The sequence below is a fragment of the Rana temporaria genome, chromosome 2, assembly GCF_905171775.1.
Source record: "Rana temporaria chromosome 2, aRanTem1.1, whole genome shotgun sequence".
Taxonomy (NCBI): domain Eukaryota; kingdom Metazoa; phylum Chordata; class Amphibia; order Anura; family Ranidae; genus Rana; species Rana temporaria.
The window spans coordinates 519,040,169-519,063,668 of record NC_053490.1 but is presented as its reverse complement, the minus strand read 5'-3'; the positions used below and the strand labels follow the sequence as shown (position 1 = coordinate 519,063,668).

General features: G+C 48.6%; 1 protein-coding gene across 1 annotated transcript; it reads right to left on the bottom strand.

Moving 5' to 3' along the window:
* Positions 1 to 233: 233 nt before the first annotated feature.
* On the bottom strand, positions 234 to 22,090 carry BTLA (B and T lymphocyte associated). Its single transcript, XM_040339475.1, has 4 exons — positions 21,903 to 22,090; positions 10,762 to 11,094; positions 1,815 to 2,090; positions 234 to 325 (listed from the first exon to the last, which is right to left on the bottom strand). The coding sequence occupies exons 1-4, from the start codon at positions 21,964 to 21,966 to the stop codon at positions 234 to 236; spliced, it is 765 nt and encodes a 254-aa protein (XP_040195409.1). The 5' UTR covers positions 21,967 to 22,090.
* Positions 22,091 to 23,500: the final 1,410 nt, after the last annotated feature.

Here is a 23,500-nt window from a genome sequence, read left to right as displayed (position 1 = left end):
AACAATCCATCGGGGATCAAGGTAACCGGACACTGAAATGCTGGACGTTAGTCACATGTCAGTCGGTACCTAACTGCAAACTACCTGAAGGAGATCCAGGCACAAAGTCTAATGAGGAGAATTGTCTCCGTGATCTAAATTCTAGGGAGGATCTGTGGCAGAGACTTTCTTCCCTTAATGTTCTGAGTGATACTCTGGCTGCCAGGTCAGTGAGAGAGGCCTGTCCGGGTGAACTAAGCCCACTGTTTCTGTATCGTTAGGCCTGAATCTGCTGTTTCTTCTCCTACTGCATCTTCACTCTTCACCAAAAGTTTTATTGTTTTACCTTGTTGGGTAAATAAAAGCACAAGAAAAAGACACCTGCTGTTTGGACATTCCATTACTGCGGCTCTCATCAACTACCCTAGACGGCGGAGTCATGAGGTAAATTTTCTATCCCATTCATTATCAGCGGCTCCTTCGGGGGTGAGCGATACATATATATATGTATTGCTGTCTAACCCTAACAATGAACCTTTCTATTGGGGTGGTACTCAAATACTAGACACACTAGGTGTACAGTCACAAGTCTATGGGGAGCAATTGCGGGAACATCCAAAACTCCAAGATGGACAGGAACAGAGTTGGGAATTATGGCAGGATGATCTCACTGTAGTCAATTCACTAGGCTCAATTTATAAATAAAATATCACTCTTGGATGAATTTAAGTGCAGTTGCGGAATCTAACACAAAGTGATGGGCACCTTTATGATTTTATGGGAGGAGTGAAGCTGTTTGCCCACTCAAACCAAACCAACCAAAATGTGTTATGTTGATTCTGGGCCATATTCTTAAAGAAAGTAGGCGGGCGGCGCGTAAGCCATTTACACTCCGCCGCCCCAACCTACAGGAGCAAGTGCTGTATTCCCCAAACACTTGCTCCATAGTTTGGGGCGGCGGAGTGTAATTGGCCCGGCGTATCCCTGCGTATATCCAAGGGGGCGGCTTCTATTTAAATTAAGCGTGCCCCCGATTCTAACGAACTGCGCGCGCGCCGGGCTTAAAATAGCCCAGTGCGCATGCTCCAGTTCTCGGCGTAAAACGTCAATGACGCCAAGGTGTGCGTCATTGACGTAAAGTCGTATTCAAGAACGACTTAGTAAAATGACGGGAAAACACGACGCGGACCCAACGCCATACTTAACATGGCCTATGTGGGACTGGCGTAAGGTTACCCCTCATATAGCAGGGGTAACCTTACGCCTACGCAAACGACGTAAGCGACGGTTACGCGACGCAAATTCGTTCTGGAATCGGCGTATCAGGCTCATTTGCATAAACAAATGAGACCTGAACGTAAACGCTACCTAGCGGCCGGCGGAGTAATTACATTTAAGATCCGACAGTGTAAGTGACTTACACATGTCGGATCTTCAGCGTATCTATGCGAAAATGATTCTAAGAATCACTCGCATAGATACACTGGATACACTGGCCAAAAAAGAGATACGATGGAGTATCCTGAGATATGGCCCACTGTACTTCATTTGGCTGAACGTCTGTGGATCACAGGAGTGCAGTTGATTTTGCACTCCTGTGACCCGTTTTCAGCAGACAGATGGCTGAAGATTACTAACGGCTGACATAACAGTCACCAGCTCTCTGCCCAGGGAGCCCTTAGAACTGAGTGATCTGCGGTGTTTGATTGCTCGGTTCTCAGTGTTAGAGCCGGCGGGGGACAGATGCAGCATCGGACTGATGTTGCATCCACCTAGTATGAATCTGAAAAAAAAAAAAATCCCATACTTCTCTTTTAAGGTTACCAAATACTCACAAGTATTGTATTTTGTCAGTGAAATGGACCAGATCCAGGGCTCTTTAAATGTAGGGTGGGAAACCAGACAGATGACAGAGGTAACATTAATATCATCGATCCCATATGTGCTGATCACCGTCCAACTGTTATCTGGATTTTCAGTGGTTGTGACGTTTGTATCATCAGAAAGTGGAATCCAAGAGATATTTGCTAGCGAACCACGACCACTGGCTCTACACTCCGGAAATCCATCACCATTTAACACCAAAGACACAGAGGGTTCACTGATACTTTCTGAAAAAACAAAAAATATGGCCACATGACAATCCTGGAATTTACAAAACGACTTTGTGATTAAATAAAGCTGCTGTTTTAATATTGTTAGTAAAGGAACTGTACCCTTAAACTGATGATTGATTTATTGTTAGATGCTGGAGAAATAAAGTTCACCCAGTGGTGTCACTAGGGTTGGTGTCACCCGGTGCGATACAACATGGTGTCACCCCCCTCCTCCACCAACTATAGTACAGACAGTATAGTATAGACCCTCCTCTGTCAGTGCAGGCCCTCTGTGAAGTATAAACCCCCTACATCACTAATGACCACCCCCCTTCGGTACAGACCCCCCTCCCTCAGTATAGACCCCCCTCCATTAGTACAGACCCCCCCAGAACAAACCACCCTCCCTCCATTAGTACAGACCCTCCTCCCAGAACAAACCAACCCCTCCATTAGTGCAGACCTCTCAGAACAAACCACCCCCCCTCTATCAGTACAGACCCCCAGAACAAACCATCCCCCTCTATCAGTACAGACCCCCAGAACAAACCATCCCCCTCTATTAGTACAGACCCCCTAGAACAAACCACCCCCCTCTATTAGTACAGACCCCCCAGAACAAACCACCACCCCCCCTCCATTAGTACAGACCCCACAGAACAAACCACCCCCTCTATTAGTACAGACCCCATCCAAACAAACCACCCCCCTCCATTAGTACAGACCCCCAGAACAAACCACCCCCCTCTATTAGTACAGACCCCCCCCAGAACAAACCACCCCCATCCATTAGTTAAGACCCCCAGAACAAACCACCCCCCTCCATTAGTACAGATTCCCACAAAACAAACCACCCCCTTCCATTAGTACAGACCCCCCCAGAACAAACCACCCTCCGCCATTAGTACAGACCCCCCCAGAACAAACCACCTCCCTCAATTAGTACAGATCCCCAGAACAAACCACCCCCCTCTATTAGTACAGACCCCACAAAACAAACCACCCCCTTCCATTAGTACAGACCCCCCCCCCAGAACAAACCACCCCCTTCCATTCGTACAGACCCCCCCAGAACAAACCACCCTCCGCCATTAGTACAGACCCCCCCCAGAACAAACCACCCCCTCAATTAGTACAGATCCACAGAACAAACCATCCCCCCTACATATGATATAGCTGTGACCAGCAGCATAAACCAACCTCATCAGCAAGCTCCCCTCACAACACCTCACTTCAGGCAGCGGAGGACATCCCCCCCAATCTCAAACCGACACCCCCCCACCTCTTACCGCACCAGCTTGGGTGGCTTAAGTACACAGAACACCCGGGCGGTAGCTGGAGAGAAGAGGACAGTGTGCAGCCGTACCGCCCGGGTGAAGAGCAGATCGAGACAGGCTTGGGTAGAAGTGAGAGACAGAGGAGAAGACATGGCATGCACGGCCGCGGTGCTGGAGGTGTGTCCTGGCTGAACAAAAAAAAAAACAAAGGGAACAGGCTTTCATTATCGTCGGAATGGTGTCACCCCTCCAGTAGGTGGCACCCAGTGCGAACCGCACCCCCCGCCCCCGCCTAGTGATGCCACTGAGTTCACCTTCATGTTCTTGGGTCTTCGGGGGTCCTGCAGGAGTGCGGGGAAGGTGTTGGAGGTTCCTGTAGTGTGCCTTAGTCTCTGACAGTCAAGACAGAAATGCAAATGGTTGCTTAAAGTGGTTCTAAAGCTTAAACATGTTTTACCTGAATGCATTCCTTGCATCTGTCAGAACCTGTACTCACCGAGACCGAGATGCTGAGGGCGGCTCACCTTTGCGACCCTGTGCAGACCACTCCCTGGAGTTGGGACAGAGGAGGGACGGCACAAGGAGGCACCGGTGCCGGGAGCTGGTAGGCAGACTTGGTGCAGCTGACAGAAGCAGGGCAGGTGCAGAAGACTGGAGACAAGCGTTGGTCAGGCAGGAACTGGTAGGTAAGTCTGGTAGGGTCCACAAGAGATGAAGGCAAATCCGAGTCACAGGCCGAGGGTCAAGAGCAGGAGAGTTAAGAGGGAGTCCATGAGAGCAAGCCAAGGTCAAGGGGCAGGAGACAACAGCAATCCAGGTAACGTTAGCCAAAGGGTCAGAGGTTCCAGGTGAGTCGTCAAGAATTCCGGGTCAAAACAGGCAGGTACGGCAACAGGTAAACACATAGGAGCTGAAGACAAGCCAGCAACTTGTTCAGGGGATGAGGCCAGTTTAAATAGGAGAGTCAGTCCTCTGATTGGCCACAGAGCTGTCACGTGCACGGCCGTGCGAGCGTCCACGCACACGGCGCGCCGCTGTACCGCGCATGCGCGCGCACATATTGCGCCCGGACGTGCGCCCGTGCCCAGTCGCCCCGCGCATGCGCGGGAGCTCAATGGAGCCGGGAATGGAGCCCTGACAGTGCCCCCTCCCAAGGGGCGGACTCCGGACGCCCAAACTGTCCATCACCTCAGGGTGCTCCGCATGAAAGGCCCGAATCAGACGAGGGGCATGGAGATTTCGGGAAGGCTCCCAGGAGTTGTCTTCAGGGGGATACCCCTTCCATTTGATGAGGTATTGTAATTGTCTTCCTCTCTTCCTACAATTCAAGATGGCTTCCACCTCAAATTCCTTTTCCCCCTCAATCTCCACTGGTGGTGGCGGCAGTTCTTCTCTACCGTTGAAGGGGTCAGACACAACAGGCTTAAGCAGGGAGGCGTGAAACACAGGGTGGATCTTGTAGGACCTGGGTAAAGCCAACTCAAAAGCTACTGGGTTGATTTCTCGCCTGATCTCAAATGGCCCGATGAACCTTGGACCCAGCTTCCGAGAGGGAATAGGTAACTTGAGGTTGATGGCGGATAGCCAGACTTTCTCACCCACTTTGAAGACAGGGCAATCCTTCCTCCCCTTGTCATGGAACCTCTTATAGTCCTGCTGAGCTTGCTGCATGCTTTCCTGTAACTTCTGAAAGTTTTGCTGGATGCAGGTCACACGTTCCTGGACCGCTGGCACAGATGTTTCCGGGATGGAGTCCGGCAAAAAGGAAGGGTGGAAACCGAAGTTAGCCCAGAACGGGGTTTGGTTTGTGGAAGAATGTATGGAATTATTGTAAGCGAACTCGGCTGTAGATAACAAGGAGGACCAATCGTCTTGGGAGACTGAGCAAAAGCATCGTAGATACTGTTCTAGCGTTTGATTAGTGCGCTCTGTCTGGCCATTACTTTGAGGGTGATAGGCCGAGGACAGACAGATCTTCACTTCCAAAGCTCTGCAAAGTTCCTTCCAAAATTTGGATGTGAATTGAGTACCTATGTCAGATACTATGCTTTTGGGCACTCCATGGAGCTTGATAATCTCTTTAAAAAAGATTTTGGCTGTGTCTGCCGCGGAGGGCGTACCCACCATGGGCAAGAAATGCGCCATCTTGGACAGACGGTCCACCACGACTAGGATCGTGGTAAACCCGGCTGAAGGAGGCAAATCGACAATAAAGTCCATGGAGATGTCAATCCAGGGCCGTTCTGGGATAGGAAGGGGTTTCAGCAGCCCCCAGGTCTTCGTGTTTGGCCCCTTACTCCGCTGGCAGCGAATGCAGGAAGAGACATAATCCTTGCAGTCGGACCTCCATTTAGGCCACCAGAAGGAGCGAGAGATCAGTTCGGAAGTTTTACGGGTACCAAAATGGCCAGCCAATTTACGATCATGGAAGGTGCTGAGGATTAACTGTCTTGCCTCTGTTGGAACAAAAATCTTCCCACGAGACCACAGCAGGTCGTCCTTTTTCTCCAAGGAGGGAACCTCATGATCAGGGCACCGTTGGCATGCGGTCTTTAGAGCAGTCAACAAATCTGTTTGAGGGAGAAGCAAAAAATTTTGAGGTGACAGGATAGTGCTGGGCTCGGAAGTATCGGGCGTCTCCGGAAACATCCTGGAGAGGGCATCAGCTTTTCCATTTTTTGCGCCAGGACGATAGGTAATATGGAAATTGAAGCGAACAAAAAAAAGAGCCCAACGGGCTTGCCTGGGCCTAAGGCGTTTTGCAGACCGTAAGTATTCCAGGTTCCCGTGGTCCGTGAAAATGATAATGGGATGCGCTGCCCCCTTCAGCAGGTACCTCCACTCCTCCAGTGCAAATTTTATAGCCAGTAGTTCTCTATCGCCTACGTCGTAATTGCGCTCAGGAGGACTTAGTTTCCGAGAGGCGTAGGCTACTGGGTGAAGAAGCGACTTCGGTCCCTGTCTCTGGGAAAGAATAGCGCCTGTAGCAGATTCCGAGGCGTCCACTTCTAGAACAAAAGGTAGCGTAGAATCCGGATGACAAAGTACAGGTGCCGAGGTAAAGGCCGCTTTGAGTTTGATAAAGGCCTCCTGAGCCTCTTGTGGCCACTGGAAGCGGTGCCCCTGGCGGGTCAACTTGGTGATGGGAGAAACAATTGATGAAAAACCGATGATGAATCGTCTATAAAAATTGGCGAAGCCAATGAAGCGCTGAACGCCCTTTTTGTCTGTTGGAGGTGCCCACTCCTGAATAGCACTGATTTTCTGGGGATCCATGGCTACCCCATTCACAGAAATGATGAATCCTAAAAATTGCACTGATGTCTTTTCGAACTCGCATTTTTCTGATTTGAGATAAAGCCGGTGTTGTCTCAAGATGGTGAGAACCTGCCTGACATGTTGCCGATGTAATTCTTTTGTGGCTGAAAAGATGAGAATATCGTCCAAGTAGACTACGAGGAAGTCATCTAAAAATTGTCGAAAAATGTCATTGACTAGATGCTGGAAAGTGGCGGGCGCATTACAAAGCCCAAAGGGCATGACCAGATACTCGAAGTGCCCGAATCTGGACCTGAACGCAGTCTTCCACTCATCTCCTGCCCTTATTCGGACCAAATTGTAAGCGCCCCGGAGGTCCAATTTAGAAAAAACCTGAGCTGATCGGAACCTTTGAAAGAGCTCGGGGATTAGAGGCAGCGGGTACCGGTTCTTGATGGTAATTTTGTTTAACTCCCTATAATCAATGCAGGGTCTAAGCGATCCATCTTTTTTCTCGACAAAGAAGATCCCCGCCCCCGCTGGCGAGGAGGAGGGACGGATGAACTTCTTACTTAAATTTTCTTCAATATAGGCCTTGAGGGTCTTCAACTCAGTCTCTGACAAGGGGAATATGCGCCCAAAGGGAATTTCAGATCCGGGCAAGAGGTCAATGGGGCAGTCATATGACCGATGTGGTGGGAGACAATCGGCTTGTTTTTTGTCAAAGACATCCTTGAAGTCTAGGTAGGCTGGAGGAACATGCTGTAGGTCTTCAGGTGGAGTAGCTAACGTGGAGCAGGAGACTGGAACGGGTGCGAGACAGTGCTGGGAACAGTAGGTGGAAGGAAAGCTGACTTCTTTCTTGAGCCAATCAATGCAGGGCAGATGAACTTGTAGCCAAGGGAGACCCAGAATGATAGGGAACATGGGGGACGGAATCAAGTCCAAACAGAGGAACTCCCGGTGCCCAGAATCTGAGATGGCACAAAGAGGAAGGGTTTCCTGGGTAATCAATCCGGAACGGGGGAGAGAGCCGTCAGCCAGATGAACTTGCAGCTTAAAATCCTTGGTACGGCAGGGGATACACAGCTTTTGGGCCAAGGATGAGTCCAAGAAGCAGCTGCAGGCCCCGGAATCAATTATCGCCGGCAGACGTGTTACCCCTTCCGGGAGCTGTAGGGAAAGAAAGAGGATAACATAAGTCTGAGGCAAACTGGTAACAGGGAAATTGATAGCAGATGGAGGTTTCGACTTACAAGGCCTTACTGGGCAGGTGCGCAAAAAGTGTCCGGCGGCTCCGCAGTACAGGCAGAGGTTAGATTGACGCCTCCGGAGTCTCTCTTCTGGAGTCAGAGGGGCCCGCACTATACCAAGCTGCATCGGCTCTGGGTCGGGTAATGAGGTGTTTGGTGGAGCTGGGTGAGGCGGAGGTACTGGAGCATATCTTGGTGGAACCCAGTTAGGCCGGTTGGACTGGAACCTCTCCGAACGACGTTCTCGAAGGCGCCTATCCAGCTGAGTGGCGGTTTGGATTAAATCCTCCAGAGAGGCAGGGGGTGCCGACCTTGCGAGCTCATCCTTTAGGTTCTCAGAGAGGCCCTGGCGGTATTGGTACCTGAGGGCCAACTCATTCCAGCCTGTGTCAGCAGACCACTTTCTAAATTCGGCGGTGTAGTCTTCCACCGGCCGTCTCCCTTGATTCAAGTTGTGCAGAGTACCCTCTGCTGTGGCTGCACGTAGAGGATCGTCGTATAATTTCCCCATGTGGGTGAAGAAGGTGTCAATAGAGTCAAGTATTGGACTGCGTTGTTCCATTAAGGAGTGTGCCCATGCTTGAGGCTCCTCAGAAAGGAGAGAGATTAGGAATCCAACCTTAACAGCTTCGGTCGCAAAAGTTCTAGGTTGCAAGGCCAGGTAAAGGGAACAGGCATTCTTGAAAGCCCGGTATTTCCGGCGGTCGCCTGAGAATCGCTCAGCAATGGAGACCCGGGGTTCGGGATTACTCCCCATCATGGCAGGGCTTGCAGGAGCTTGGGCAGCAGAAGGTCCGGGTGAAGAGGCTAGGGCTGCAGCGGATGGACCTGGGGAACCGGCCAGTTGTTGGAGGCGGCCATCAATCTGGAGGTAGCCTTCCTGAAGCTTCTGGACTGCCTCTGTTAAGGCGGAGACCTGTTGGCACAGCGTCTCAAAGGGTGAGCGCGCCCTGTCGGTCTCAGACATCTGGCTGGCTTGTACTGTCAGAACCTGTACTCACCGAGACCGAGATGCTGAGGGCGGCTCACCTTTGCGACCCTGTGCAGACCACTCCCTGGAGTTGGGACAGAGGAGGGACGGCACAAGGAGGCACCGGTGCCGGGAGCTGGTAGGCAGACTTGGTGCAGCTGACAGAAGCAGGGCAGGTGCAGAAGACTGGAGACAAGCGTTGGTCAGGCAGGAACTGGTAGGTAAGTCTGGTAGGGTCCACAAGAGATGAAGGCAAATCCGAGTCACAGGCCGAGGGTCAAGAGCAGGAGAGTTCAGAGGGAGTCCATGAGAGCAAGCCAAGGTCAAGGGGCAGGAGAAAACAGCAATCCAGGTAACGTTAGCCAAAGGGTCAGAGGTTCCAGGTGAGAGGAGAGTCGTCAAGAATTCCGGGTCAAAACAGGCAGGTACGGCAACAGGTAAACACATAGGAGCTGAAGACAAGCCAGCAACTTGTTCAGGGGATGAGGCCAGTTTAAATAGGAGAGTCAGTCCTCTGATTGGCCACAGAGCTGTCACGTGCACGGCCGTGCGCGCGTCCACGCACACGGCGCGCCGCTGTACCGCGCATGCGCGCGCACATATTGCGCCCGGACGTGCGCCCGTGCCCAGTCGCCCCGCGCATGCGCGGGAGCTCAATGGAGCCGGGAATGGAGCCCTGACAGCATCAAAGTTAAACATTTTTAGGTAGCGGTATTGCCCTCTCATCCCTCCATCTAGCGCTGTGCCTGTCTGGAGTGGCTCAAATTAGTCCTCCAAATTGTAAAGGGCAACAGAGCAACAATAAGGGCCAGATTCACGTAGCGCAGCGGATCTATAGATCCGCTCGTTCTACGTGAATTAAGATCCGCTCCCGTAAGTTTAGGAGGCAAGTGGCTAATTCACAAACAACTCACCTCCAAACTTGCGACGGCGGATCCTAAATCCCCCGGCGGAATTCAAATTCCGCGGCTAGGGGAGTGTACTATTTAAATCAGGCGCGTTCCCGCGCCGATTTAAATGCGCAGGCGCCGTCCGCGAAATTTCCCGGCGTGCATTGCTTCCACTGACGTCGCTAGGACGTCAGTGGTTGCGACGCTTACGTAAACGACGTCCGTCCGTATTCGAGAACGACTTACGCAAACGACGTTAAAAAATTTAAATTCGACGCGGGAACGTCGGCTATACTTAACATTGGCTGCGTCTGATAAAAGAAGGGGTAAGTATACGACGGAAAACCGCTACGGAAACGACGTAAAAACACTGAGACGGGTCCGCGTACGTTCGTGAATTTGCGTATCTCGCTGATTTACATATTATTTATCGTAAATCAGCGGGAACGCCCCCGGCGCCATTTTTAAATTGAAAAAAAGATCCGACAGTGTAACACATTGTAACACTGTCGGATCTAGCCCTATCTATGCGTATCTGATTCTATGAATCAGGCGCATAGATAGGACCAGTTTACGTCAGAGATACGATGGTGTATCTGTAGATACACCGTCATATCTCTTTGTGAATCTGGCCCTAAGGCTATCCATGCAATATGATTAACATAAAAAAGGATTCAATTTAGTAAGCACACTGGTACCTACACAAGCCTCCAGCCCCCCTCAGCCCCCCCCCTCTAGCCGCCACTGCATCTCATTATTCCATAAGGCATTACATATGTAGTCATATTCTGTAGGCATAGAAGCAATGTTAAGCATTAAATATCTAATTACTAAAAGCCTTATTTCTCATAAATCTGTATGTTTTATGATGAGACTACAAGTATTTTTGAAAACTTCCATGATATTTCCTGAACTGAATTACAGAATGCCCTAAAAAAATAACTTGAAGTTGGTTAATCTTATCCCTCCAATAAATACTTTAGTGAATAGAATATATAATTAAATAAGGTAATTAAATTGACCTTATATTAAACTTACCTATGGCAACTTCCAGCACTCTTCCTACTATGTGCTCCGCCATAAAGGTTGCTGTGCATTTATACAATCCACTGTCATTGGTCTGTACAGGGTGAATGCTCAGAACGTGAATTGCTTCATTTTCTATTGTGTCTTCCCACCAAGAAGAGATCCGATCATCAGGTTCTACATTCTCACATTGTGCCCCATCTATTTTGCACCAGGTCACGTTGGGCAGATGATCCTGGTAGCACAAATGGACTGGACATCTCAGGGAAATTGACATTCCTTGGGTCTGAATGATCCTTGAACTTCTGTGGAGAGTTATTGATGGGATACAAGGTAACGAGAGTCCTGCAAAGAAAAGAGCACACAGATTAAACTGTTGTACACGTGGTAGTCTAGTGGTTAGAACCTTGACATTTCCAAGCTGGGGCCCAATGTCCAGTTCCACTCAGAACCAGGATCTACACGTCTGATGTGTTCTTTTCAAGAGTTTCCACAATGAATGCTGGATTGCTATTCATTTTAAATCATATATAATGTAACAGGAGGAGCTGAAACACATGAAGGTGGATGGGAACACCCAAAACTCCCATGTGGACAGGAGCAGAGTCAGAACAAAGGCTGGTCATTAGTGTGACCACGTGTCCCGGATTGCCCGGGACAGACCCGCATTTTGCAGGTCTGTCCCGGGCACCTTTATTCCAGGACAATAGAGTGTCCCGGAATGAAACTGACACAGCCACCCCCCAAGCCAAACTAATGCCCCCAAAAAATGCCCCAACATCACTGCTTTACTCACTGACAGTACTTGTCCTGGCCGGGAATGCCTGGAGGAGCACAATCCCGCCTCTTGCTTGTGATTGGAGAAATCATGAATCCCGCCTCTTGTGTCCAATCACTGTGCTGTAAATCGTTACAGCACAAGCTGATTTTTGGGAATTTTGTTTGGGAGCCACGTCGCACGACCGCGCAATTGTCAGTTAAAGCGGCGCAGAAAGTGGCCCGGGCATTGACCAGCAAAATGGTCCAGGGCTGAAGTGGTTAAAGGAGCGAGTTGTATGTGGGAGGATGTAGTGTATACAGCAGCAATAGTTCACACAGTCAGGTGCAATATAAAACTTGTATTGAAATAATGCAGCAACAGTTCACAAAAAAAACTGTGGGAAGTCTACCCAGCCGGGTACAGTCAAAGGAGTTTACAACACCGTGAATGAGCTGGTTCCAGTTGGACTGACAGTGTCTGTTGAGAAGAGGCAGAGCAGAATGCCACCTGGCCGTTTCCCTCCCAATACGGAATGTGTCCAGACTCATGCGCAAACAAACTGAAAAAAAAAAACTGTGCCATCAAACGCAGCTACTGTATCCATAAATTGCCGCCATTGTGCCATCAAATGCAGCCACTGTACCCATCAATTGCTGACACTGTGCCCATCAATAGCCGCCACTGTGCCCCATCAAATGCTGCCAGTGTGCCCATTAATTGCCGCTACTGTGCCCCATCAGATGCTGCCAGTGTGCCCATTAATTGCCGCTAATGTGCCCCATCAGATGCTGCCAGTGTGCCCATTATTTGCCGCTACTCTGCCCCATCAGATGCTGCCAGTGTGCCGATCAATTGTCACTACTGTGCCTCATCAGATTCTGCCAGTGTGCCCATCAATTTCTGCTACTGTGCCCCATCAGATGCTGCCTGCACTTACCTGTCTCGGAGCGGGTCAGCAGCGGTCTCCTGCACGTCCTCCATGTCTTCTTCCGTCATCTCTCAGGCGTCCAATCACAGCACCAGACGTTTCAGCCAATCAGGTGACCAGTAACAGAACCGGCAACCTGATTGACTGAGAGGCGGATTCAGTGTTAGCATGTTAGCATGGCGCTCGCTATTCACAATTTTGGACGCCTATTAGAGCCTACAACTCTAATCAGGTGCTTCCAAAAAACACTCCCTCTACTGTAATTCAGGTGCCCAGCACCCGTAAAGGGGCTGGACACCTGAATAGTGGGTGTTAACGGTGACCATAGATTAATGCAATGCATGAATCTATCTATGGTGATTGGAGTGGTGAAAGAGAGAGGGGGCAGCACCCCTGCGCCCTTTATGGACGCACCGCCACTGTGTCTAGAAGAGATGCGACACTACACTTCCCTCCTCATCAGGAACCTTTTCCTAGGGTTATAACTGTCCCTCACAGGTGAGATACCTGTCTCTACGCTACCAACTCGCCAAATGTGTGCCAAACATGGGAATCAGGGTCTTGAATAGGCTCTGCCTGACCCAAGATAGTTGCCAGAATCACATGGGTTGGCAGCATCCAATCAGATCACTTCCCCAGAAACCATAATGGAGCCATGTGTTCCTCCTGATTTCCTCTCCAACTGCAGTGTCACTGTGGACAACACCACCTGCTTTGGATAAAATAGACTTCATCAGGGTGACAATGTTAGAGAGCAATTGGGAGACAAGGAAGGAGTGTTGTCCTCTCCTGGGTCCTGGCCTGGATCTAGCAGACTTTGTGAAACTCTGGATGATGACTTCGGCACTCCTGGGGATTGGGGATCAGAGTGGAGGACCTCTTGACAAATTGACAACCTTGACACGTTTGCCACCAGTGGAGACCAGTAAACTCTCCATATACCAGTAGCACAAGAAATGGCCTATTGTTAGCCGGTGTGTTATGAGTTATCCCTCAGGTGTTCTTTTCTTGTAAATTGCAAGGTGTCTAGCACCATGACCTATCACTGCTCACAGCTTTGCAGAAGGAGCTGCTATTCTCACATGCAGTTGTTCACAGGAAGGTTGTGGCTTGTGGTCTTTATCACAAATATATCAAGTATCTTACTAGAGGTTCTTGTCTTTTATTTATTTTTTGCTATCCTTTTTTTTACGTTTTAGTTCCTTTTGGCCTACTTAGCCTAACATCGTTTTTAATAGTCTCTGATTTACAGCAACAGTTTTAGACTTAAAGGGGTTGTAAAGTCAGAATGTTTTTTATCCTAACCACCATCATTATACTGCGGCAGGCCGGCATGATCCCGCGGACGTCAGCGCATTGAGTTGTTTATCTGCCTAGCTCCCGCTGGAACTTCTTTAACTGTGGGTCATACGCCTTCATGCACTTACTACCAGCCGCTGTCTACTAGCCCAGGGTCTGCTGTTCCTGCTGTTATCTACTGTTTCATCTACTCAGCCAACTCTGGTGACACACGTGCTACGCATCACTACGTCCACGGAAGATTACACAGGCACTCATACCTCACCATGCTCTCGCAACCACTGTCGTAACATCAGTGGTCCATGAGCCTGGGCTGTACGAGAGGCCTCTCTTTGCATGTCAAGGTACGTGACACTTTCTTTCCATGACCCAAATATTATATTGTTTCCCCTTCAGTGGCGGTGCGTCTATAGAGGCTGCCCCCTCTGGCTCTCGCACCGCCACTGATTACAATAACATAGATTCATGCATTGTATGAATCTATGTTATTGTTGCCGCTGCCGCCAACTATTCAGATGGCCGGATGGTGAGCGCCGGCCACCTGAATAACCGCAGCTGGTTGGCTGTGTGGAAGTGCCTATCAGAGCCAGAGATGTGGAAGGAGGAATGGCTGACCCCCAGAAAGGTAAGTGCCGGGCGGGGGGGGGGGGGGTGAGGCGCATTTTACAGGGCACAGCGGCGACAATGGGCACAGTGGCGACAATGGGCACAGTGGCATCAATGGGCACAGTGGCGACAATGGGCACAGTGGCGACAATTAAAGGGCACAGTGGCATCAATTGGCACAGTGGCGACAATTAAAGGGCACAGTGGCGACAAAGGGCACAATGGCGACAATTGGCATAGTGGCTGTGTTTGATGGCATGGCACAGTGTCTGCGTTTGATGGCTTCTCATAGTGGTGACAATTGTTGGCACAGTGGCTGCATTTGATGGCATGGCACAGTGGTGACAATTGATGGCAAAGTGGCTGTGTTTGATGGCATGGAACAGTGACTGTGTTTGATGGCATGGCACAGTGGTGACAAGTGATGGCACAGTGGCTGCGTTTGATGGCATGGCACAGTCGTGACAATTGATGGCACAGTGGCTGCGTTTGATGGCATGGCACAGTGACTGCATTTGATGGCATGGCAGAGTGGTGACAATTGATGGCACAATGGCTGTGTTTGATGGCATGGCACAGTGGTGACAATTGATGGCACAGTGGCTGCATTTGATGGCATGGCACAGTGGCTGCATTTGATGGCATGGCACAGTGGTGACAATTGATGGCACAGTGACTGCATTTGGTGGGCACAGTAAGGCTGCAATTGTTTTTTTTTTTTTTTTCGTTTGCGCCCCCAAAAAAATTTGAGCACCAGCCGCACACTGTTCCCCTTTTATGGGATCCTCTCATTTCCATTTCAGGTGCCTCTTATCTTTTCTGGCTCTCAGGGCAAAAAAGCAAAAATACTACATAGTGCTTTGCTATTTAAAAATCTTTTTAAAAAAAACAATTCCAATGTAAATCCACTTACACTAAATAGTGCACTTGATGGCTGCTCGGCGACGCTATTTGAAACCCGATCAGTGGTCCCCCGCACATCCACTGTGGGGCAACCCCGCTCTGCCGCACTTCCGTTCCATTCCGGACCCTCAAGTGTGGGCATGATTTGTTATCACTACTCTGAGCCACGTTGTACCCGGAGGAGAGTTACTACCTTTCCCGGAATTAAGGGATGCGTTCCGCCTGCCCCGTTGGATGAATTTCAGATACCTGCAACTTAAGCACGCGGCGAGGGCCCAGTTCACTCAGCGGCCCATTCTTCAGGCTGACCCCATAGAGGAGCTTCTGGCACCGGGAGATCTTGCTAGGCCTCTCTCTACCCTGTATGGGGCGCTTTTGAGTAAGGACTCCCCCAAGATGGAGAGACTGTGGGATGCCTGGCACGATGACATACCCTCTCTGGATAGGGAGGGCTGGGAAGACTGCTTGGAGGGTGGCCCTAAGTTGGTCATTGCTTCCAGGGATAAGCTTATACAGGTCAAATTCCTCCATAGAATTTATTACACTCCCAAAAAAATCCATCGCATATTCGCAGCCAGAGATCCCATGTGCCCTAAATGTAGGACTCAAGTTGGCACCTTTCTTCACATGTTTTGGGACTGTCCTGTTGTGGTGGGGTTTTGGTCAGAGGTGTTCTGTGAACTTAATTCAAGGCTGCAGCTGTCCCTCCAGATGTTGCCTGAGCTGGCACTGTTAGGGGTGCATGAGGATGCACAACGCCCGTATCATTTGAAATTACTGATCTCCTACCTTTTATTTTACGCTAAGAAAGAGATACTTTTGAAATGGATAGTCCCATCCCCCCCTTCCATTTCCTCCTGGGAAGCACAGATCGAGGCTGCCTTACCTATGTATAGAATCACTTACATTAATCGTGGTTGCCCGTGGAAATATGAATAAGTATGGGCTCCTTGGTTTTCCTCCTAAGGACCCTGGGCTCTGTCTCCTGTGTCCTCTTGGGGGGGCGGTGTGTTTGGGGTTCGGGGTTTTCTTATTTTTATTTGTTTTTTTATGCCCTTTTTGCCATTGGTTTTCTTTGGGTGACATGATGTGGCCTGTTACACTGCCTGATCTGAGATATCTCTGTACACTGATGTTCATTATTGTATGTCCTGTTTTGTGCCATGTCAAGAGGTATACTGTAATGAATGACTTTCTATTACAATAAAGCACCTTTGTTTGTTAAAAAAATAGTGCACTTATCCCCAGTGCACCCGAGTAACAAAGTGCAGTAGTACTTTAGACAGTGGGTCATCAGAGGCCGGTATACATACACATTGTTCCGGTTACCTCCTTATTCGCTTTTGCATGATGATGTCACCTAAGCTCCGCCAAACATGTTTCATCACAACCAAGTGTGTCAGGGAATCCCGTGAGACGTCTGACGCATAGATGTGCGCAAGCGCATAGGTTTTCCCATAGAACGGCTAACAGGCACACGCATGCGCGCAGGAGTCCACACTAGCATGTGCGCCTGCGCACGGGCTTAATTCCTTTTGGTGCCAGACGGCCTATTTAAAGGGAGTCTAGCCTCTTAGTCTTTGCTGACTGATCTTCAGCTGTGCCCTGTATCCTGATCTGATCCTGTATGCCTTCCTAGTTTATGACCGGCTTGTTATTGACCTTGGCTCCGTATTTGTTCCTGTGCTGCTACCCACCTCTGACCCGGCTCCGTTCCTGACTCTGGCTCTGTTTATGATTTGGTTTTCCGTGCTGCCCGCCTGTTGATGACCCTGGCTATTCCTGAGACTCTGCTACTGCCTATGATCCTGTCTTCTGTCAAACCTTGGTTGCCTGCCTGGCTGTCTCCTGTTCCAGCTCTGCACACCGCAGCCTACTCCAGTCTGCAGAACCCTGTCAAGCTGCCGGCCCAGGATCTTCCACATCAGGCACTTGTGTCCCTCTTGTCCTTTGGTCTTCTCTGTCTCATCCTCAGCAGAGCCAGGACAGGAGATATAAGAGAGGCCGACCTCATCAACTCAGTCTCCTATCAGGTACCTGACAAAGTGACTTCCTTAGGGGATCGTCCTGAGGAAGTCACGTGGTTGTGATGAAATGCTTTGAATATTTTTTTTAAGACCTTCACATGCCAAGTTGCATAGAAGATGACTAAAGGCATTGGATTGTCCTTTCTCGCCCTTTTTACCCCAGAGAAACCTAAATAATGGGGAAAAGCCCCTTTACATAAGTGGTCAGTGTAGAAGTGACCCCTATCATTGGATATCAGTGGGAAATGCCCCCTTACTTTGGTGGTCATTGTAGGTGGAAGATCAATCTGCCGCTGCTCGCTTCTCAAGCTGTTTTCCAGCTATGTGACAAGTTTTGATTGTTCAGCACATTAAAACATCTAGTACTTTTATCTGAAAGTGGACCGCCCGCTAAAGAAGAGGATACCGGGGTTATTATGGCAGCTGCCATAACAATGATATCCCTCTTCAAAGTACCGACGTATAACGATGATGGGGGGGACTGTAAGTGGTTAAAGTCTAGAAATGGCTGGTCCTTTCCCATAATGAGTATCCTTCATGGCTCCCTGTTATAACGTATTATACAGGTATCTTCACCCCCCCCCCCCTCCCTGAAATGTGATACCGGAGGGGGGGGGGATTCTGAAAAGCAGAGGTTCCATTTTTGTGTGGACCTCCGCTTTAAGTGCAAATTCTTTAATGCCCTGTACACACGATCGGACATTTGTCTGACCAAATTCACACGGAATTCCATCGGAGGAAAATAGAACATGTTCTCTATGTAAACTCTGATGGAATTTATCGGAATTTCCAATGAAATTACTCCGATGGGGCATACACACGGACGGACTTTTTCCAGCCTCACTGTGCCCATCAAAGGCAGCCACTGTGCCCATCAAAGGCAGCCACTGTGCCCATCAAAGGCAGCCACTGTGCCCATCAAATGCAGCCACTGTGCCATGCCATCAATTGTCACCACTGTGCCATGCCATCAATTGTCACCACTGTGCCATGCCAAACGCAGCCACTGTGCCATCAAACGCAGCCACTGTGCCATCAATTGTCACCACTATGCCCATCAATTGTCGCCGCTGTGCCATGCCAAACGCAGCCACTGTGCCATCAAACGCAGCCACTGTGCCATCAATTGTCACCACTGTGCCCATCAATTGTCACCACTGTGCCATGCCAAACGCAGCCACTGTGCCATCAAACGCAGCCACTGTGCCATGCCATCAATTGTCCCCACTGTGCCCACATCAATTGTCCCCACTGTGCCCACATCAATTGTCCCCACTGTGCCCACATCAATTGTCCCCACATCAATTGTCCCCACTGTGCCCACATCAATTGTCCCCACATCAATTGTCCCCTGTAAAATGCTGCCAGTCAGATCCCCCCGCCCGGCACTTACCTTTCTGGGGTTCGCCATCCTCCTTCCACAGTCCCTCGATGTCTTCTGCCACCCTCGATGACGCTTCAGCCAATCAGGTTACTGATAACCAGAATCAGTGAACCTGATTGGCTGAGACGGCCGTCAGTCTTATCCAAGGGACGTAGCCCACTACGTTCCGAAGATAAGACATCTGGGAGCTGAAGGGCTGTACTCGGAAGCCTATCAGAGCTGCTGGCTCTGATAGGCACTTCCGCACAGCCAACCAGCTGTCCTTATTCAAATAACCGGCGCCCTATGTCCGGATATCTGACTAGGCTGGCCACAATAACATACACTCATGCAATGTATGAGTGTATGTTTTTTGCCCAGCACTGCAGAACACATTTTAAAAGCCTTAAGGAGGGGGGGGGGGCGGCGCCCGGGCACCCCTATGGGCAGGCCGCCACTGGACCCTGGAGAATAACACGTTGGTATTTCAAATCTGTTATGCCACACCAAAATTTCAGTACAAAATATATTAAAGTTAACTTTAGGGCACACAAATGCAATATGGTATCCACTTTTTTGGTAAAATAAATACTTACCCAATCTGCCAAGCTTTAAATTTGCAAAAATGTGGACAAACTTTGGTACCCTATTACATTTTGATACGTAGGCACCCCCGATGGATGCATTTTCATTCATATGTGTGTGTTCATGGGGGTGGAGTGAGCTAAAAAAAAAATTGTGCTTGGGTGTATCTTTTATTTTTGGTTTAAAACACCAATCTGGCATTTTAGTTTTTGATGGAATGTGGATAGTTATGCCACCTAAAAATATCTTCTATCTCTCTGGGATTTTGTAAATGAGATCTCTGTGCTGTGTGTCTCCCACCACGCTGGATTTTGTAGACATCATAAATTATGGAGAACGCAACAGGAGTAGCTGTAGTAGCCAAAAACATCCAAATCTCCAAGGTAGTCCCGACTTGTTAAATACAATATACAAGACAAATGCCGCGTACACACAATCGGAATTTCCGACAACAAATGTTCAATGTGAGCTTTTGGTCGGATATTCCGACTGTGTGTAGGCTCCATCAGACATTTGCTGTCTGAATTTCCGACAACAAATGTTTGAGAGCTGGTTTTCAATTTTTCCGACGGCAAAAGTTCTTGTAGGAAATTCCGATCATGTGTAGCCATTTCCGATGCACAAAAGTGCTGCGCATGTATTGAACCAATTCGACGCATGTTCGGAATCTTTGTACTTCATTTATCACGGCTCGTCATAGTGTTGTACGTCACCGCGTTCTTGACCATCGGAATTTTCGAGCAACACATGCGACCGTGTGTATCCAAGACAAATTTGAGCCAACATCCGTCGGAAAAAAAACGGTTTTGTTGTCGGAAATTCCGATCGTGTGTACGCAGCAAAATAATGTAGAGTGCAAACTCTGGAGCAGCTGTGCATGGTAGCCAATCAGCTTCTAACATCAATTTGTTCAATTAAGCTTTGAAAAGAAGCCCATGTTCACATTGGCACAAGTCAAATTGCATGTCAAATCAGAACCTAATGCCAGAAATAGGAGTTTGCCTATCAGTGCCGCACCGATTTCCAAAAGTGGTTGCTGCACTACTTTTGGTGACTTCAGAGGCAATTTCAATAGACATCTGCGCATGAATCCACACAGATGTCTTTCAAGTGGCCCCCAAAGTCGGACTTAAATGCGGCTTTGAAATTGTGCAATTTAGATGAACTTACGCAATTTCAAAACAGTGTACAGTGTTAACGAGGGCAAAAAACTGGAAGCTGATTGGTTTCTATGCAGAGCTGGACCAGATTTTGCACTCTCCAGTTTTAGTAAATCAACCGCAAAGAGTCCCGGGTGGACGTCATATGACGTCCTGGGCTTTGTGAGGGGATATCTGAATGATGCCTGCAGCTAGAGGCATGATTCAGATATCATTGTTTTCTGGCGGCGATTCTGCACACCATAAGAACGATCAAAGCGGTGGTTCTGTCGCTTGATTGTTCTTACAGGCAGCAGGAGGGGACAACCCCCCTCCCGCCGCCATCCAGTGTTTCTCTGGCTCTCCCGTGCCATCGGGGGCCCGGAGAAAGAATCGTCCAGCGTCGGATGGGAAGCATAGAAGATGACTGGTGACCAGATGGTCACCAGTCATCTCTATGACCGTCGGAGGCCCGGGCACGATGTGATGACGTCACACCCGGGTACCCAGAAGTATACAAAGCCGCGATTGCGGCTAGTAAGCATGAGATCGGTGAATTTTTTTTCACGATCTCATGCTTTCCAGCCTGGAGGAGAGATGTGGGGTCTTATTGACCCCGCATCTCTCCATAAAGAGGACCTGTCACACACTATTACCATTACAAGGGATGTTTACATTCCTTGTAATAGGAATAAAAGTGATCAAAAAAAAAGTGTAAAAAAAAAGTGTAAAAAAAATAAAATAAGTAAAAATAAATAAATAATAATAATAAAAATTTTTTAAAACGCTACTGTCCCGGTTGCTCACGCTCAGAAGCGAACGCACACGTAAACCCGCCCATGTATGTAAACGCCGTTCAAACCACATATGTGAGGTATTGCCACGTGCGTTAGAGTGTGTGCAACAATTCTAGCACTAGACCTTCTCTGTAACTCTAAACTGGTAACCTGGAAAAATTTTCAAAGCGTGGCCTATGGAGATTTTTAAGTAACGAAGTTTGGCGCCATTCCATGAGTGTTCGCAATTTTAAAGCGTGACATGTTAGGTATCTATTTACTCGGCGTAACATCGTCTTTCACATTATATAAAAAAATTGGGCTAACTTTACTGTTTTGTTAATTTTTTTATTCATTTTTTTCCAAACAAAAAGGCGTTTGAAAAATTATTGCGCAAATACCGTGCAAGATAAAAAGCAATGACCACCATTTTATTCCCTAGGTTGTCTGCTAAAAAAAAACATATATAACATTTGGGGGTTCTCAGTAATTTTCTAGCAAAATAATGATGATTTGTACATATAGGAGAGAAGTGCCAGAATAGGCCCAGTATGGAGGTGGGTAAAAAAAGCCTGGTATTGAAGGGGACCACACAAGCCTTCCATATGCCAATATAAGAAGTTATATGAGAGACGGTCTCCTAACAAACTCGTAGAAGATGGATTCTCATTAGCTTCTCTGGTTTACAACACTTAAGAATAACTGTTGATTGATTAAATCTAAAATATGTAAGAGTAAAGTAAAGTAGAGTAAAGAATTTAACTTACCAACATGATCAGATATTACCAAAAGAACCACACAAACCTTCCATATGCCAATATAAGAAGTCATGAGGGGATGGTCTCCTGGCAGTAGGCCGATGAGGTCCGACTAGTGGCTCGGGGCTGTGATTAGTGACGGTTGGTGGTCAAGACACCGAAATACAATACAACACAAAAATATCACCCGAGTAGTACTTGTTACTTCCTGCATTTGTGAGAAAAATGTTTCTTGTATTCAGTGACCACATTCAGAGGCTTTTTCTTTAGCTACGATTTTTCTGTTATAAAAGAAAGTACAGCCCGAAAAAAAATAAAAAATAACATGATATGGGACGCAGGGGAATCTGGAGGTGAAAGAGTTACATTTTTACACATTCTAATGGCCTCTTATGGGATTGGTGCTGCCAGCCATTTGGGAGGGGCTTCATGGGGAGTCTTTGGGGAGAAGTAAAGAATTCCCGGCATCCGGTGAAGAAACGTGGGGGAAGAACGTTCCTGCCCACCCACCCTGCATCGAAGAGGTTTGTCTTATGTCTGTTGTTTCATGCGATTGGGGTCTTTGAAGGCATTTTTAAACAAATTGGGGCAGATCCACAGAGATCTGCACCCGCACAGCGTATCAGACATACGCCGCCGTAACTTTCCCGGCTTTGGTTTGAATCCTGAAAGATTGTGCACCGTAAGTTACGGCGGCGTAGTCTATCTCTGGCGGCGTAACGGCGCGTAATTCAAATCGGCGATTAGGGGGGCGTGTTTCATTTAAATGAAGCGCGTCCCCGCGCCAAACGAATTGCGCATGCTCCGTTTCTAAATTTCCCGCCGTGCATTGCGCTTTGTCGCAACAACGTATTTTTTTTTAACATAGACGTGAATTACGTCCATCCCGATTCACGGACGACTTACGCAAACAAAAAAAAATAAATCAAATTAAACGCGGGAACGACGGCCATACTTAACATAGCAGGTTTAACTATACGCGACGAAATACCAGCTTTAACTATACGCCGGAAAAAGCCGACTAGAGACGACGTAAAGGAATGCGCCGGCCGCTCGTACGATCGTGGATCGTCGGAAATAGCTAATTTGCATACTCGACGCGGAAACGACACGAACGCCACCCAGCGGACGCCGAAGAATTGCATCTTAGATCCGAATGCGTACGAAGACGTACGCCTGTCGGATCTAACCCAGATGCCGTTGTATCTTGTTTTGAGGATTCAAAACAACGATACGACGCGGGAAATTTGAAAGTACGCCGGCGTATCAGTAGATACGCCGGCGTATCAGTAGATACGCCGGCGTACTCTCTCTGTGGATCTGCCCCCTTGTGTGCCTATTATATTAGGGACCCATCTCAGGTATGGAGCCCCCGGTGGAACGCCAGTTATGGTGGATTAACTGGTAATTAAAAGTGTGGTATCTGCTGAATGTGGTTCATCCCCGAGCCAGTGTGGTACGGCTGGGGACCATGTAAGTACTTACGCAGATACGAAGTGTATAATTGATACTTGGGGCCTCCAAGAATCGGCAACCTTTATTTCCTGGTTATTGAAACAAACACAATTGATGAATTTTCTTCCCACAAATAGAGCTTTCTTTTGGTT